This window comes from Bombus impatiens, unplaced genomic scaffold, assembly GCF_000188095.3.
Source record: "Bombus impatiens unplaced genomic scaffold, BIMP_2.2 scf_0361, whole genome shotgun sequence".
Lineage (NCBI taxonomy): Eukaryota > Metazoa > Arthropoda > Insecta > Hymenoptera > Apidae > Bombus > Bombus impatiens.
The window spans coordinates 489,716-507,430 of NT_176780.1; the positions used below are offsets into that span (position 1 = coordinate 489,716).

Genomic DNA, 17,715 nt, shown 5'->3' on the forward strand with positions numbered 1-17,715 from the left:
GTCGTCTGGTTTCATCATCGACCTCCGTGTACCTTCGACGAGCCACGGGAACGCGTGCTACGCGACCACTTTTATACGCGACTTTTGTACGCAGCTGGAAATACACAAATTTCATAATAATTCTGGACACGGTTACGAGAAAATCGGGGAAGACGTTTAAAATGGCGTCGCACACGAGCGCGCACTTAGCATCGACCGCGCACGCGATTCTCGAGCAAACGAATCGAATACGAGGAGAACTCGTGCGAGTATTTGTAAATCGTCGACAGCGTCCGGCGTGTTCGCTTTCGAAACGTATGACGACGCGTGTACGCGAAAACGCCGCAGCTGTTGCTAGTTCGCGACCTTTTTCTGCGAGGTGGCTGGGTGTGTGTGTGTGCCCTGCCATTCAACGAAAACATTGTCTTTCCTCTCTTTTTTGTCTTTTTTTTTACTTTTCTTTCATGGTCCACTTTCGTGTTCGCTTTCGTACCGCTTCACTGAAATCCTCGTATCGTCGATCTATCTTCTTACAACGCATATACCAGAATGATTATGAGAATGATGATCGCTATTGTCAGGCAAATTACGATGAACATCAATTTCTGCGAACAAAATACAACATTGCTGTCACTCGATGAACGCACAAAGCGCATCCAAGAACAGAGCCGCGAAAGAGAATTCTCGGTTGAGAAGTTGGAGCTCGGGCCAATGCTCGAGAAGCCGATACGATCGCCACAGAGGGCGTGCGACCAACTCGTTACACGACGAGGAAGAATCGCGAGAGTTTGATTCGAGGCGCTCGAATCGCCGACTCCGCTGCTGCCCTCTTTCCTTTCGAGCTATCGCAGTGATTCTACTCTACTTTAGAATCTCGCGCGCACCGATTCTACGATGTTACGAGAGATCGCGCGAGAGGGCACAAGAGCGAGTCGGCGATCAGAGTGCGAATAGAAAAAGATTGGCGCGTTAGTGAGACGAGCGGTTGTGGGTTAATGAAGGTTATTGCGTTACGAACAACAAACAAGTTTCGTTTTTAGGTGTTAGAGACCAGAGCCAGGGGAAACAAGAGCTCGGAGGAAAATAGCGAAGCTGGTTCCGCTTGCCAAGAACGAGGCGCCTGCGTTCGCGCGTTAGAAACAATCTGCTTCTACGCAACAGCGTTTAGAAACGCGGCAAACCCGAAATCCTCCGGCGAATTCCGAAATCCTTCGACGAACGTGTACTCGTTTCTTGTCATCGTCATCGTCATCTATTTCTTTATATACGTAATTACGTGCGTCGCTGACCAACCACTCCGTTTACCACGAGTATAATATTCTCTAGCTGCGCTTCTTTGTCTCTTCGCTTGTTTCCTCGCGCGCCTATTATCGTCGCTTGTTCGATCGGCGCTCTTCCTCTGTTCTTGGTGTCGTATCGAAGCGTCGGTCAAGCGTCGCACACGCGTTCCGAAATCCCGAGTATCGCATCGTGTCCCATTACCCAATTCCTAGCGCGCGTTTCTCGAATTCTTTAGCTCGGAACGCTTCCTATTATTATGGCGATTAATATCACGACCGATATTAACACGCAGATTACGATGAAGATCATTTTCTGTGGACAGAAAAAAAAAAGATACGATTCGTGTGAGAAACCGGCGAAACAGCGACGAACGAATCCGTCGAAGCGCGGGCAAAGTGCAGAAATCACCAGAGGAGTAGAGAAACGTTGCGCCGTGTCGTTACCACGGTTCGATGAGAAAGCGGCAGACGCATCGGTTCTTGCACACTTAACAAGGAGAGCACGAAGGAGAAGAAGACAGGCAAGGCAAGCAGACAGAGATCGAGATCGAGATCGCGACCGATAATACTGAACGAAAGAAGAGATTATCAAGGTTTGAGTCGAGAGGAAGGGGAAACGTAAAGAGAGGAAAAAAAAATAGGTGAAACACGCGTTTCTGCGCGAACTGTTGCGTCAGCTTCGATTCTAAAAATGGAAGTTTGCGACTGTTCGCAAGCAAGAAGAGAAGCGGCCGATGACGTACCTTTACGTTGCACATGCTGTTGATACGTTTATCTACGCCGGCGTCAGCTCTGCGCTCGAACGTATTGCACGACACACGACATACGACATCGAAAAGTCGAACAAAAGCAAAGCGAAAGAGAGAGAACGTACGTAAATAGAGAAAGAAACTCGTACACGACACACGATCCGTTGCCACCGCTTTGAAAAAGAAATTCGCAAAGCCAGAGTAAGCGATTAACGCGTACGATGATCCGTGTCGCGAGGCAAACACTGAACGAGTGGCTTCGGACGTCGACGAAAGGAGTCGTCGTTGTCGTCATCGTCGGAGAAATACGGATACGACCGAGGAGAAAGAAGAAAGAGAAGAAAGGAGAAACAGAGGTATAGGAAGGCAAGAAAGAAAGAGAGAGAAGAAAGAAATCGCGAGATATCGAGAGAAAGATATGCGTCGACTGGTTGCTGTCGTCTCGTGTTTTGGCCACGAAATCCTCGGGGCTTCCACCCCTCGTTCCTCCTATAACGAAGTAGGAACAACTATCGATGATCGCCGCTGGATAATTATCGCCCCTATCGATCGTTCTTTCTATCGAAAGCGATCCGGCGGCGATCAACCGTTATCGATTCGATTCGTTTACCTTACGAGCTTTGCTTCGATACTCCTCGGCCTTGATCAGCTCCTCCCAGGCTTGGCCAACGTGGTCGCCGGTTTGATCCACGAGGTATTCAATGCGGTCCACTAACTCACCCTGACGTGCCGTACCAGGAATAGGACGGATGGGACCGATGGAAACGAACAACGGGAAGAGATGGTGCGGACCGGAGCATGGCGATTGGGACCTCGGGGAGCGAGATCGAACGGGACGAAAAGGAATCGCAACGGTAACCGGTGGATCGCCTCCAACAAGGATGTACCCAAAGTTAATCGTTATGCTTCGTCGCACGCGTGTTCATGTGCGTTTACACGTATACGTACGCGAACGTAATCGGATCCGACGACGAGCGTACGTATACGCATAAGCAGCGTGCACAGATAGAGGTAAACACACCATGAGCGAAGCCACACACCGCGGTACACCATATACCGCACACGTCGCAGCGTATCGGCAGCGCCATCACCCCGCGGGTAAGAAACAGCCGCGACGCCATCCCAAACAAAGTTTCACGCCCGTCAACGTAAAACGCGTGTACACGTTGTGTTTTCGCATATGACCGACAGGTGTACACGCGCGTGTACGCACAAATCCAATCGTAAACAAGAGTTAGACGGTTAGAGAGCACAGATTAGTACGTGAGATTTTAGTAGTACAAATAAGAGCCACATTTAGCACACTCATTTTCAGTAGGACAGAGCGACACAAGTAGAGAGACACAGAGGCACGCACACACACATATATATATATACGCGCGCGCACATAGAAAAAGTAGAGAAAACAATCAAAGTGGGTAAAGGACGCGTAATACATACATCGTAATACATAAATGCACATCGAACGTAAGAACGCACATAGGTGTGTAAGTATGCGCGCGAGCGTCGTTTCGATTGTACAAAATGTGGTAACGGAAACGACAGAGAAAGCGTCGTCGTTATTTGATGTCGTGTCATAGTAGTAGCAGTAGTAGCAGTAATAGTAGTAGTAATAATGGTAATAGTAGTAATAGGAGTGATAGTAGTAATAGTAAGCATACGCGTAAAGGCGCACCAGATAAACCAAAAAGCGTAAAAGGTTTCACATAGTAGCGTAAAAATGTACAGGATGAAAGAGAACCGCGAATACGTGGATGAACGCGATGAAGTAAGAGTGGATAGGCAGAGGAGAAGGGACAAAGGTTATTAAGAGAGTCGTCGTGAATGATAGAGAGGGGGAGACAGGGGATCAAAGGAGAAAACAAAAAGTGACCAATTAGACGCGAACGAAAGATCGATGGTTTGAGATCTGGGGAGGACTCACCCGTCGAGCTTTGCTTTGATACTTGAGCGCTTTTTTGGTGTCCTGCGTAGCCGTCTGCACGTAGTCCACCGCGTGTTCCACGTGGTATTCTATGCGATCTATCATCTCGCCCTAAAGTAGGTGCGTGGCGCGAATCCACACAGCGTAACAGGGGAAGAGAGAGAGCGATGTTAGTTGTATAGTCGGTTAAAAGCCGAGTAACGATTAAGATCAAGATTTTTCTCATGCACCGCTACACACGGAACAGGGAAAACGACGAGAAAGAAAAAGAGAGAGAACCATAGCCACGACGATAATAAAAAAAAAAAATGAAGTCACGAAGACGAGTCGAGCTAGAGTTGTCCAAAACTTGCTAATTACATTTCTCTGCTTGATAAAAAAAAAAAAAAGAAAAGATAAAAGATTTGACGTTATCGTCGTGTTAATATCGATAATATCGTTATTACTGTTATTTATTTAGTCGTTCGCTGGTATAGCATGCATCTTTAATTTACCAACAACGGCCATTGACCTATTCTTCCTCGTTAGCCGGTCGCGGTCAAGAAAACTGGCGAGAAAGCTCTGTCAATGGCCGCCGCGTTAGCGAACTCGACAAACACCAAAAACTAGATCAAAGCGAATAGCCGATGTGTTTGGCAAAGAAGAAGCTGGCCGCGAAAGAAAAGTTACATGGTTCGCGCTACGCCCCTCTTAAAATTCATCCTTTTCTCCGTCTCCCGAGTACTTCCGTGTGCTTCGTTAAACTTTGCCACCCGTATATGTTATACTTACCTCTAACGCAAACGAATGCGATTTTAAGTAACAAAACGACGATAAATATCAAAATCTCGGTATCGCGTGAGCGTATCGAAGGAACGTTAACGAACGATCGAAATAAACAAACGTAGCGGTGACGTGCAGAAGTAGCAGCTGACAAAAGTACTATGCAAATACCGAGACTTTCTGTTTCTACGCTCATAGACTATCGTACGAAAAGACAAGAGGAAACATTTTTCAAAACAAAAAATGGATGCAATATGATAACGAATAACCGAAAAGACAAACTGTGGAAAGCAAAGTCGGAGGGTGAACTGGGGGACGATTAAACAACTGCGACGTTACGTCGCGGACCTTACCTGACTTTCTACCAACATCGCCATGTCCATGAACATATCGTGAAGTTCCCTGATCGAATTTTCTAGTTTAATGATGTCGGCATGACGCGCCTCGATATCGGCGAGCGTCTGTTTCGCTTGTTGCGTTTCCATGATAATCTGCGAGAAACGCGTCTCGATACAGCACCATGTTTTCGATCCATGTAGAAACGAAGAAACGAAACGCTTACCCCCTGCGTGAACACCGCCGGATTTCCCTGTTCCAGCATTTCCTCCAGTTCCTCGTTGGTGGTCGTCCTACCGGCTAAAAGTAGAAACCGATGGTCGTTTAAACTCTAACATAAGGCGTAACACGCGGTCAATTACGTGCTCTTATACGATATACGGATACAAGCAATGATCCTCGCTTACTGATTTCCAGCTGTCGTTGTATCCTTCCCTTACACCGTTCTCTGTAATCGGTTTGCGTTCGATTGTACTCCGTCATCACTTCGACGAACTTCCTCGAAAGCGTCGAATGCTGTGTCTTGCGTATCCTCAAATCCGCCGAAGATTTGTTCGTGTGCTCTTCTTGCTCGATATTTTGTTCTATCACTGTCCACATGGGAAACATAATATCAAAACAGAGTCGGCTAGCGGACACAGTCCAAACCATATATACAACATGCCTGTCTTCTCAAAACGCGACTATTTTTTATTTATAGCGAGCAGAGGTGCCCGTGGCTTTCACCACAAATACCTCCGCGTGCAATCTGTGCGTGAAAATTTACACGCGCGTTCATTCAAGCCGAAGAACGATGTTGGCGCGTCCAGAGACAAAAGCCACGCGTACCTCTGTTAACACTATAAATACACCCCCAAATCAGGGCAAGACATGATCAAGAATCAAGCGTTCGATCGGCTTTTCGCAACGCACGGTCGATTTAACTACGGCCATCGTACGTATATAGTTATAGACATACTTTTAAAGTAAATCTCGCAATTGGATGAATTAACGTTACGCGATATTTGTATAAAGGCTTGCATTCATTTCGTCGCGCACCTATCTAGGCTCTGTCTCTTACCCTTCAACTTAGCTCTGACTTTATTGGCCGTTTTCTTGATATCGGACATCAGGTCTTCCAATTCCATTTTAACCTCTGCAATGAGAAAACAAAAACTTGATTCATTCTGTTATCTAAGTATCTTACCATCGTTTAACCACGTTTCTCGATACGTCCCTTTCCATGAATTCACGAGCAACTCGTCAACAGCCCATAATTCTTCTTTCGACGCGTAAAAGTATCGCTCGAGATACGTCGAAAGTATCGAAACCAGATAGTCTACGTTTTTTTCAAGCTCTCTCGTGGCAAATGCCTGAGTTTCGGTTACGTTTACGTTCGGAGTTAATTGCCTGAACGAGAGAACGCGACAGATGGCGACTCCTTAGGACCCGAAACGGAGGAAAGCAAAAATGCAACGACACGATTCCACTCGATCGGTATTTCCTGCTGTCATCGGCAAAGTCTTTTCCACCTGACCCGGTTGTCACCGGATACTCCCTGTAACCCCTTTCTCATCCCTGTTCGTCATTCATCGACAGGGTTGCCCGATCAATTCCACCAACCGCACGGAACCGTATCGCCAATTATCGCGCGTTTATTAAAACGTACCATATCCGTCGTACGCTATCCATGTCGTGTCGCGTACGTACTATGCATACGTACAACATACACCTATGTGGTCTACGTATCTATCTATATGTCGGTGATGAAAGGACATCGGGGCCTTCCTTTTGGAATTTTTGGGAACATCCCCAATACTTTAACCTAGATTTTTTATTATAGTTGTACTTAAATAACGAAACTTAGAAGTAGTTGTTTATGATTTAATCGGATTATGTTTGGCTGAGATTTATGACAGTAGGCTTGGGCTCGAAGTGACACAACTGGTCGGTAAACGTAGCCACGGTCACGAGACGGATGTTTTTACCTAACAGAGGTATGGAGTGGTTGTATAGCTCTCCTTAAAAATATAGTTCTGGCGGCACACGTAGACAAATCAAGCCACGCGTGGTTTTGCCTCGGAGTATCAATATAGTAGAACACACACATATTGTACTAATAATCGAACTCCGGACAGAAACAATGTCGCCGCTAACGTGCAACCGTCTAACAAAGGCGATTGGAATTTTATCGGTACCCCCTCGAACAATATAATATAAACGAACGCGGTCGTAAGGAGAGGAGAGTTTCATCACTCGCAATCGCATGCGATCTCATCAGCGAGTTACATACCGTCTTTACGAGTTAATACCGAGCGTTCTAGCGAACATTCTTTGACTCGAGTGGTACAGAGAAAAGCATATAAGTGCAGTTCCACTTGGACTGAGTTAGTTTAGTTCTACTTGTACCGTCGATAAGTAAGTTGAGTTACGCTTGAATTGTGGACAAGTAAGTTAAGCTCGACTAAGGACTTTGAAAGAAAGCGCATTTGCTATCCCGTTGACCGTGGATTCGTTATCGAACCTAAGATCATTGTCACTAGCATCTCGAGTATCTAATCACCACGGTTCAAATTCTGTAATAATCATATTTGTACCAGTAAATATCATTTCTATTGTATAACAACAATGGCTAGTCCAAATGAAGATTTGTTACACGCCCGTAACCTCAATGAGAACTCGACATATATATAAGTACCTACTGATACTAGTTAAAAAGCGAGGTTCGAGCCTAGAGACGTGGTCGAACGACGTACAGAGAAGAAAGGAAAACATTTTGACCGATCGAGATCTTTCCAAGATCGTATCTCCGATCGAATTTGTATTCGACATTGAATTGGATTCCGCTAGTATTAGTCGCCGGCTGTGCACGCGTTCTCATAGGTGACGCGACGGGCGCGCGCATTCTCCTGCGTCGAGGGTGCTCGATGGAATTGGGTTAATACGGGGTGGAAACGTGCCAGACCTACTTCCAAAGCCTCTCGAGAACTCGGCACGCCCGGGAGACACGGGACGCTTGAATTCGATCGAATGACGCGCGCGTTTCCTGTTCCAGAAAAATTTCCTCTTTTCCTCTTCCCTTTCTTGCCGCCATTCTTTTCTCTCGAACGACCAAACGACGAACGCGACGCGATATCGATCTCTCGGACGCTTCCGATTTCGGCAAACTCGTGCGTGACCCGGCATTCTCGTCCGCGATTTATCAAACGCGTTTCCATATGGAACGCTTCCGTTACGAATTGTACATATCGAGCGTAACGAGCAGCACAGCGAATGATAAAATCGAACTACCGCTTCGTCAACCAGCATTCAGCGACCTATTTATTCGAACGAATCCGTTCTATCGGGATACGCGACAGACGATCTTCGATACAACCTTTCGATAACAAGCGCTTCTCGCGATCGTGGCACGCTGCTCGTGTAACCGACAGCTAGAAAATCGACTCGATGCTATCTAAACCCAATCTAAATCGCGTTTTGATCGTATTCGGCGAACGAAGCCATCTGACCGTTTTAGGACGGTGCAGACGCTGTTTCACGTCTCCACGACCGTGATCAAGCATCGTACGAGCACGTGGGAAGAAATAGATCGATAGAGATAGCGGCGATGAGAAAACCGTCGTCGGTTTCGTTTTTCGTTTTGAAACGAGATACGCGAGGAGCAAGAGAGCTCGATCGATCTTTTCGCTAGAACGCTTCCAAGTCAGCCGATGTCAGACGTAAAAGTAAGTACGTGTGTGCAGTGTGCACTCGTGGTGCATCGATCCGGTCGTCCTCTCCAGTTTCTCGCGACGAACAACGTCACTCGACTTGGTCGTTCACGGTGTTCATCTCCGTTCTTCGTGAATCATCGCGCGCGCACATTCGCGTCTCTACTATCCTTCGGTTCTCCTCCTCCCCTCGTTGTTCTGCCTATTTCCCCGATGCCTCGACTCCTAACCTATAAAATAGCTCGCGTACACTGGACAAATCGTTCCAACGATCGATAAGGATTTTTTCACATATATCGACGGGTCTACCGAAATCGAAAGATCAGTTCTCCGCTGCTCGGTGTATCGATGTAGGAGTTCGCTTTATATTCGAAAATTCTAATAATACAAGGAAACACGAATCGCATTCTCATTCTGTCGATTATATCCATCCTCGGACGTAGGAGAACATAATCCTGCTATTTATATCGCTTCCTATATACAATACATATGTAGATCCGAAGAGAGATCAGCCGCATTCAGCAAGCATTTCAGCCGGAACGATGGGATCGAACTGATCGGTTCGCCGAATAACCGGAACGCCGGTAATCGAGCATCGTTAGAGATTAGTAAAAGAAGAAAAAGTATTATAAGCAACGAATCTCTAATTATAAGTGCCGAGTGGACAGTTACGATAGCAACGAGGGTAAGATCAATCGTATTGGACGATTCTAACGATCTTTGTCGTTCTACCGTTCCGTTCTTTTCCCCTGTCGTCTTTCCTTTTCTGCTTCGCTGGCTTTCTTTATTACCCGTCCAATTCTGTTCCTTTGCTCGTCTAACCACCATTTCCGAAAGACTGGACGAACGACGTACAATCCTTCGCGTTCGACTCGTACACGTTTTCCCATACTCGTTGCAACGCAGCTATTTTCTGCGGATCGTTTATCAGCCGGAATCAAACAGATTTGATCCTACGGAAAATTGGCCGTCTGCGTTCTACAAACAGCGATTAAACGTATCCAACGATGGAACAATTTTGATTTGGATCTCTCGCGCGATGGTTTGCGCGATCGATGCACGAGACGGATAAGATTAAGGAGAGACCGTTGGAACTCACTTTCGTCGGTTTGTGGTGCCGATAAGATGGCACTATGTTTTTTCTTCACATCCTCTACGTTCGTCTGGATCCTGTCTATCATTTCGCGGATCTCCTCCACCTATGAAAAAATTAGAAGACGTTAAACCACGTAGCGGTGTCGGTAAAAATCGAAGAAGATACAGAAACGAAGGAAGGAAAACAAATAGAAAAAGAGAGTAATGAGGAAGAATACATTGAAAAATATGAACTATCGATCGTGAGGTATACGACGAGAAAGAAGAACGGAAAATAATCCAGCAAGGAAGGAAAAGTATGCAATGGATGGTGAACTCGTTTGAATAATATGTAGTTTTCACAGGCAACGTGAAAGGCAATGTGAAATTACGAAGGCAAATCCACAGAACTTAAAGAGTAAATCGGTTAGTAGCTACTTCTTCGTAACATACGTGAATAGTAAAACGTTTAACATCGGTCGATAAGATCGTTGAAAGTTGTAGGGCCGCGCTCGTCCAGTAGGAGAAAAGGCAGATTTAACTGATTTTATTTTCGAAAAGATAAAAGGCGACAAGTGGTTGATATGTCGTTTCTACGGTAACGATTCGCACCGATGTTTCACCTTTATTAAAATTGTCTCTTCCCACGCGCTGTAGAATAAAAAAGATCGGATACCGAAACAAGCGGTCAGAGTTAATACGAGCCCACGCAAATAGCAACGAACGTAAATGTCAAGGATCTTATTTGCACTGATTTCCTACATCGAATTGTCGGTAATGCGTAGGTGCGTGGTATCGAGTCGCGTTGGATTCCGATCGTTCGTATTTTTCCATTTTACGTTTCCCAAACAACGTTTGTTCCGGTGTGATGATTCACATCGAGTATCGACGTACGCCACCCTTTATTATTATTACGATACCTACGTGAACTTCAATAAGAAACGTTAGACTATAAAAGATCCGTAGCGACTAGTTGCACGAACAAAACAGGAAATTGTCATGCAAACGACTAGCAAGCACGGTTTATCAGCGAAGCTATTTTCAAAGCTATCTTTGAGAAAGCCGTTAGCTTCCAATAAACAACTTTCCTTGGTTGCGTGATTTCGCTGAAATATTTTACGGCGCCCTTAATAGCAAATCGCTGGTGTCATAAACACCGAGTCCGAAACTATTCAACACTTTACTGACCGCTAGCGATTCAACAGCATACGCACGTCCGACCGGCATCTCAGGCGCAGATTCTCCCTGGCGCTGCCTCTGTTTCGGTTTAGACTCTCCAATACCATTCTTTTTGTTCACCGCGAACGGTACGTTTTTCAAATTGATATAAAATTGTGGCAGCTTACAAAGCAGCGCAACTGAGCAAGGTATCTTAGTACTAAATAACAAATTACTGCTCAAATAATGAGAAAGATCGTCGGCGACAAGAAGCTGATTAAATAGGCCATCGGTCGGTAAACGTCGGTGACAACCGGTGAATCGGCTATCGGTCGGTAAAGTGTTAATTTTGCAAAAAGAGTTCGCCACGCGAGGCCGGTCCATACGGTCGATCAAGTCGCGATCCTCGGGCTCCAAGAAAATCCCCTTACGTCTACCAACTTCCGCTAACAACATTAACCATACAAAACGTACGAAATTCTCCGCGAACAGGAAACGCAGAGGTGCAGCCTCCGACGAATACGGAACGTACACGCGTCAACGTAAAAATGTACCACTGCAAAACTATACTCTGTGATTGAATCGAACACGTATCCAACCATCCCTTCGGATCCATTTGTGTATATTCCATGTTTTAACGATAGTCTCGTCGATTTAATGTAGCAAATAATTATATTCTTTGATCATCGTTCTCATTCATTTTCACGTTCGTATTTTTTGCTGTTTGCCATGAGATATGCTGTAAATGATTCTACTGGGTTGGCAACTAAGTGATCGCGGATGTTGTCATTAGGTGGTAATGATAAAGTCCGCAATCACTTAGTTTCCAATCCAATACAAAACGTATTCGCACTTTGCTATCCTATCCAATTCGTCTTCGATTTTTTCGATAGAATTTAAGTTAAAAAAGGATAATAATTGTTAGATATAATTGACCGTACTGCGTTCATTCTTTCGCATAATTGAAACAAATTTCTAAATTTGTATCCTTGCATGATTATAAAATTCTGATCGATTAATCGTTTTCTTGATACATTAGATTGATTGTCGCGTTTCCTATGAAACCAATAAGTGTCCTAACACCTATGAACAGGAGCGTACGAGTAACGCGACCCAATGAGAAAATCGCGCAGCGAACAACGTGCAGACAGAATGGATGCGAATACGGGGCTTGAAATATTTGATACATTTTGTACGCGATAGGTGACGCGATATGGCCATTCGGCTCGGAGTCATCTCGACCTAATTCTCCAATATCGAGACGAAACCATCCGAACAGAAATTTTCTTGCGTTTCGATATCGACGTGAGCTCGTTTGTCGACGACTGGTCGCGTCTCCTTTGTAACTGCGTTCCCTCGTTCATCGACGAATCAATGGAACCGCGTCAAATAGAAATGCCGATCAAGTAGGACGCCTTCCTGCGCTTACGATACGTAAATCACTTTTCATACGCATACCGCAGTTGATAAATTTCGTTCCATCGATATCGCGATTCCGTCGAAATAAACACGCGAGCGCGACAACGATACTTCGATCTCTCGGATTCTGATCTGCGAGTCCGACGACGAATTCGTCAATTGTTTTAACTGGTAAACTTGCGTACAGATCGTTTACGTCTCAATGCGACCGCTGTTCGCGACTTTGAAAAGAATAATTCCACCCAATCGCTCAACAGATGGAATCCGATCGTCTAGACAACAGGAATCTATAGATTCGATCATAGCCGATCTTAACGTTTACGTGAACTTTCGATCTGCCGCTTAATCGCCCTCGATCGCGTACGTATAATACGCTGCTACGTATTGTCTCGCGGTTGTGTGAAATAATTGGGAAAAGAGACAGAAGAGGGAGACAGGGGGCGAGATGAATAGACGAGATCGGTCGGAGAATAGATCGAGGAAACGAAAAAGAAAGAAAAAGGGAAGAAAGCATGTTTCTTGGCGATGAGATACCATGCTGGGAAATAGAGTCTCTTTCGAAACGAGATTTCACGTCCGCAGTTGTACAGATTGTATACTTACCTCCGCGAAAAATTCGGTCATAAAATCATCCGGCCCGCCAACGTTGACGGAAACATCGTCCGCCACGTCATCGTCGTCCGACTGGGCCTGAAACAAATCAACAAAGTATTCGTTAATAGTCGATTTGGTTTTTGCACTGGCGTGCATCGAACGAGCGATCAACGTCCATCATCCAGTCAGCATCTTTCGGATTACGTTGTTTTCAATTCGTGTACATACCAGCGATCGATCGGTTGATACATATTTCAGCCGTTTATTCGCCAAATCGGTTAACACTTTACTGACCGCTAGCGGTTCGTACAGCTACGCACTGACGCGACTGAGCAAGGTACCTTAGTATTAAATAACAAATTACTGCTCAAATAATGAGAAAGATTGTTATAGGCCATCAGTCGGTAAGCGTAGGCGACAAAAAACCGATTAATCTGCTATCGGTCGGTAAAGTGTTAACTGCAGGAAATAAAAAGTAGACCAAGTCGATGAAATTATAAAAGACTAGCTGGAATTTAATTTAGCGATTCTAGATTCACCGTCGTTTGTAATAGAGATCGATATGGTAAATGGTATTCGAGAAACATTTGTAGGGAAGTGTTTTCCGACCGTCGGTCGAGCAAGACGCAATCGTGAAGTGAAAACCAAGCTGCGCTAATCCGACTTGAGTCGCATCTACGCTCATTGTTCGCTTCCTTAACCGTTTGAATGGCAGAGGTGTTTGAAAAAACAGGGTAGAAAAATCTTAATCGATTAAAAAGAGAAACAAGCGGCGCAATAGCTCTCATCATATTTGTTATTTTATGAAATACGCCTATATTATTGTATATGCGTACTATTAATTTATAAATATTTAAGTACAAAATATAAAGTACAAAATACCATCAGTCGTTCGTAGCGTTCGAATGTACTGGGACTTTTCGACGCAAAATCTAAACAGCGCGATCGCGCTGCTTGCGACTCAAACGGTTAAGCAGCAGCGTATAATAAGATATAGTCTGTGTCCATCTGGAGGAAATGTACCTTCCAACGGTGAAGGAATTATATAAATCGATTGAATAGTTTCTGAGATTACCTCGGGCATACACATATACCTACGTAGAGGCTTTCTCTATTTACAATATTACTATAGATAAGTATCAATCGACTGCTTTAGCACAAAGTCCTGCAAAATTTCCAAAAATGGAAGTAAACATTTTGACCTGTGAACGGTACATTTTCGAAAGACCGATTCGCGATGTCAACCGACGACAAGTTGCCGAAGAACAGTTCGTGGTGTGTAGATTCGCGTCGACGAATTAGCATGGAAGACACGATCATGAGAAAGGACGCGAAAGACCAGTCACATCGATACTGCTGTATTTTACTCGTGACCGATACGATACTCATTATTCCGTTCCAATTAACAAATTGCTATATGTGTTGCATTTCGTATCGAATAATACGATACCTTTACTCCACTAACAAACAGAACGTCCGATAATTATATCGTCAGTCCAATACGATCGATACTCGTAAAGCTTCGTTGTATTTTCAAACACGTGTCAAACAATGTCTAAATACGAATCAAACGGAAAATCTCGTCCGTACTGGTTCTCTTTAAACGCCCTATATCTCATCCTCGTTCAAACCATGGAACTGGTCTAACGCTACTTTAGCTGTTTGCAATCGGCATATTTTTCTACCGCCATTACCGAACGATAAACATTTACAGTTTGAAAATAAATTTTGAATACCGCCACTATGGCGACATCCGACTTTGATGAGAAATTTTAAACGACGCCACAGTGGCGACATCCGACTATAAAGGCTTAATCGTCTCCACGCGAATATATTTTTATATTCCAGCTATTGTACGTTTTCATCGATCTCTCCTCCTTAACTCTTTGTTCGTACCTCCTTCATTTATCTACAGCTAACTAATAAATGCAGACCTGGCAAAATTTGTCGCGAGACATAATTCACTGAATTTCAAATTGTTTAAATGCGACTAATAAAATATAAAAATATCGATATTGTCATATTTTAGAAAATGTGTTAAGTATGTAACGAATGTGAATCTAATTGTTTCAACTACGGTATCAGATAGAGATATTAAAATAGAAATTACAAACAAATTTTAAATCTGGTAAAAAAAGGTTTCATAATGTATTTATGTATAATATTTACAAATATTACTAATATGTTCCTATTATAATTCTCACATTTCGCCCTCCGCCCAAGAAAGATTTCTATATCCGTCACTGTTTCGAAGTCCTACTCGAGATTATATCAAGATGTCGAGATTATCGCACGATACATTATATAAAACACGAAAATGAAAAAGTAGGCCGTCCTTTCTCGATTCTTTCTTTTCGAAACTCTAATAGCTGATTTTTGGATAATACCGAACTATGCCGAACAAGTTCTACTGCTACTGCTTTTATCATACGGCATAACCTATGCAGACGCAACAAGCGCATGTTCGTGTCATCCCTTTTTAACAAATATTACGATATACATACATCTTATTTACTTCTTATTTTTTTATGCGATTCTTCACTTTGACTACTATTTTCAGTTGTATCAAAAAATAAGGAGAACTCGATTAGAAGTCGAGCGTACGATTCACCGGTTTCCAAGTGTTTCGATCGTGAACGCATTCTCGTACGAAAATCCAGGCCGTTGAAGAAGAAAGAATTAGAACACAACGCAACGTCTAACGCAGCTAGGCACGCTAAACAAACTACACATATACTATCTACGTAACGCGACAAACGATCGAGAAATAAATTTGAACACGAATGATTTGTTCCTTGCACGGTATTGGACAATACGCGCGACAACCGCGTATAATTAACATCTAAAAAAAAAAGACAGATAACAAAGCAAGTTGATTCTCACGATTGGTCGGAATATATGTAAGGGAGGGGGGAGAGCGTGGGGATGAGGGTGATTGTTCGTAGGGCAATTGTTTATCGTAATTAGAAACCACTGATTTCTTTCTTTCTGAAGTCAAACGAAAGAAGAAAAATAGGAAAACGATCGTCGAATGTAACCGATGGGCTCAGGTACGCCCAAATACATATGTAGCAGGTTCTCGTGAGTATTAGTCGGCGCCTCTGAGTCATCGACACCGACACCTCTATTCCTACGTACGACCGGTCACCTCCCAATGAAACTATAAAAATACTCGTCAATACCCGGAACATTGTATATTGTATCACAATGCTCGAACGTCATCCGGAAGAATGAATCTTCCATTTGAAAGTGACCGCCTGAATGTACTTGTACCGGCATCGAGAACTCTGTCATCGTTATGAAATAAACGATGACGAAAAACATATATTGGCAAACACCTGTCAGTCACAGGAGGCATTGGTCTCTCTCTTTCTCTCCCTCTTTTCTCAACTCTCACGCTCGCTCACTCGCTCGCTCTCGCTCTCTGTTCAACTACCGAATAGTTGACAGTCAAGTAGACATCTCGGAAACGCCTTCTTTCCATTTTACCAGTAAACGAGCATCGATTCATTTGACGATTGGTGTTTTTAAAGGAACTATTTGAAGTCGTCGAATGAAACGACGATGTACTATATTACAAGTATAAATACATATATATATATATATATATAAATATATATATATATATATATACATATATATTATAAGTGCATATATATCGCGAGAGAATATCGTTTCTTCGAACGTCACAAAATACGAACGATGCAGAGAGTCAGAGTAACAGAATTACAAACAGACACTAACAAAACTGAGATTTGCAGGAGTAAGAGAGAGAGCGCGCATGAATTAGAGAAAACTAGAGAGAAAACCACAGAAAAAAGGAAGGTAGAAGGAAGGAAAAAGTAGACGGGCAAGTTGTCGTCGACCGTTCGGCGATTCGGCTTGATTTCGAAAAAAATATAGCTAGTTTTTGAAAACTCACCGCAACGAGGGCTGCTAATCTATCCTTGGTCATGGCGAGGGTGGCAAAGTGTTGCGAGTCAGCGGGTGTACGGAACGATGAGACTAGCGACTAATCCCATTCACGATTTTATCCATGTACTATGAGCACGACCACTAAAAACTAAAGGAAACGGACGCACTAGCGGCGAGAGACACGATCGTAAAATCGATACACTCGCGAACTCGGCTGCTTCTGCAGTGCCGTCCGTTCTGTTGCGCATGCGCCGCTGACGTCAACTATACTCAGGACCGAATCTAGACCTCGACGTAGCCCCACCTTCGTCATTTCCCCCCTCTACTTCCTTTACCATTTATTTACTCTAAGAATTTTCCTTTCCATACTGATCTATATTTCAGCCACCAACGTAAAATTCGGAACTTTTTCGATTTCTTCTTTCTCCAATTTATCGATATATGTTTGAATCTGTCGCCTTCGTACGTGAATATTCTTCGAAGTCCGCAATACTCTGTTTCGTTAAATAAAACAAAAAAAGCGAGCGAATCTCCGTTATCAAAGCAACCATAAAAATATCAGACACTTTGATACGACAAACGCGAATCTTACGATCTACGTTTTGATGTGTTATATATTTCTATCGAAACGGAAGAAAGAAAACGAAAACGAAAGGAAACCATTGGGAAAAAGACGGAAGGTTAACGTGGACGTGTGCACTCAAATTTAGCCGCCTAATGTGCGCCAATGCATCCTTCCACGTATACGCATACGTATACGTATTAATTCTCCCGTTAAAAACTGAAATTCTTCGATACCGGCTCGGTGTGGCGCGCATAAAATAGATGTCGCTGAC

At 43.9% G+C, this 17,715-nt stretch overlaps 1 protein-coding gene across 7 annotated transcripts in view; it reads right to left on the bottom strand.

Annotated features, from left to right (window-relative positions):
• LOC100740175 (syntaxin-1A) overlaps positions 1-17,145 on the bottom strand; it is a 20,664-nt gene extending 3,519 nt beyond the window's left edge. The window contains exons 1-10 of one of the 7 annotated variants that reach the window (XR_001102303.3): positions 16,887-17,145; positions 12,974-13,060; positions 9,819-9,918; positions 6,091-6,165; positions 5,438-5,620; positions 5,257-5,330; positions 5,048-5,185; positions 2,619-2,729; positions 2,003-2,497; positions 72-584 (exon numbers count right to left, since the gene is read on the bottom strand). Coding sequence is in view for 6 of the 7 variants with exons in the window: in XM_033320830.1 (XP_033176721.1) it covers positions 1,492-1,572; positions 2,619-2,729; positions 5,048-5,185; positions 5,257-5,330; positions 5,438-5,620; positions 6,091-6,165; positions 9,819-9,918; positions 12,974-13,060; positions 16,887-16,919 (882 nt within the window). In the remaining variant the exon portion in view is untranslated. The other 6 variants (XM_012385832.3, XM_012385831.3, XM_033320830.1 and 3 more) reach the window with 6 other exon arrangements.
• Between the last annotated feature and the right edge of the window lie 570 nt (positions 17,146-17,715).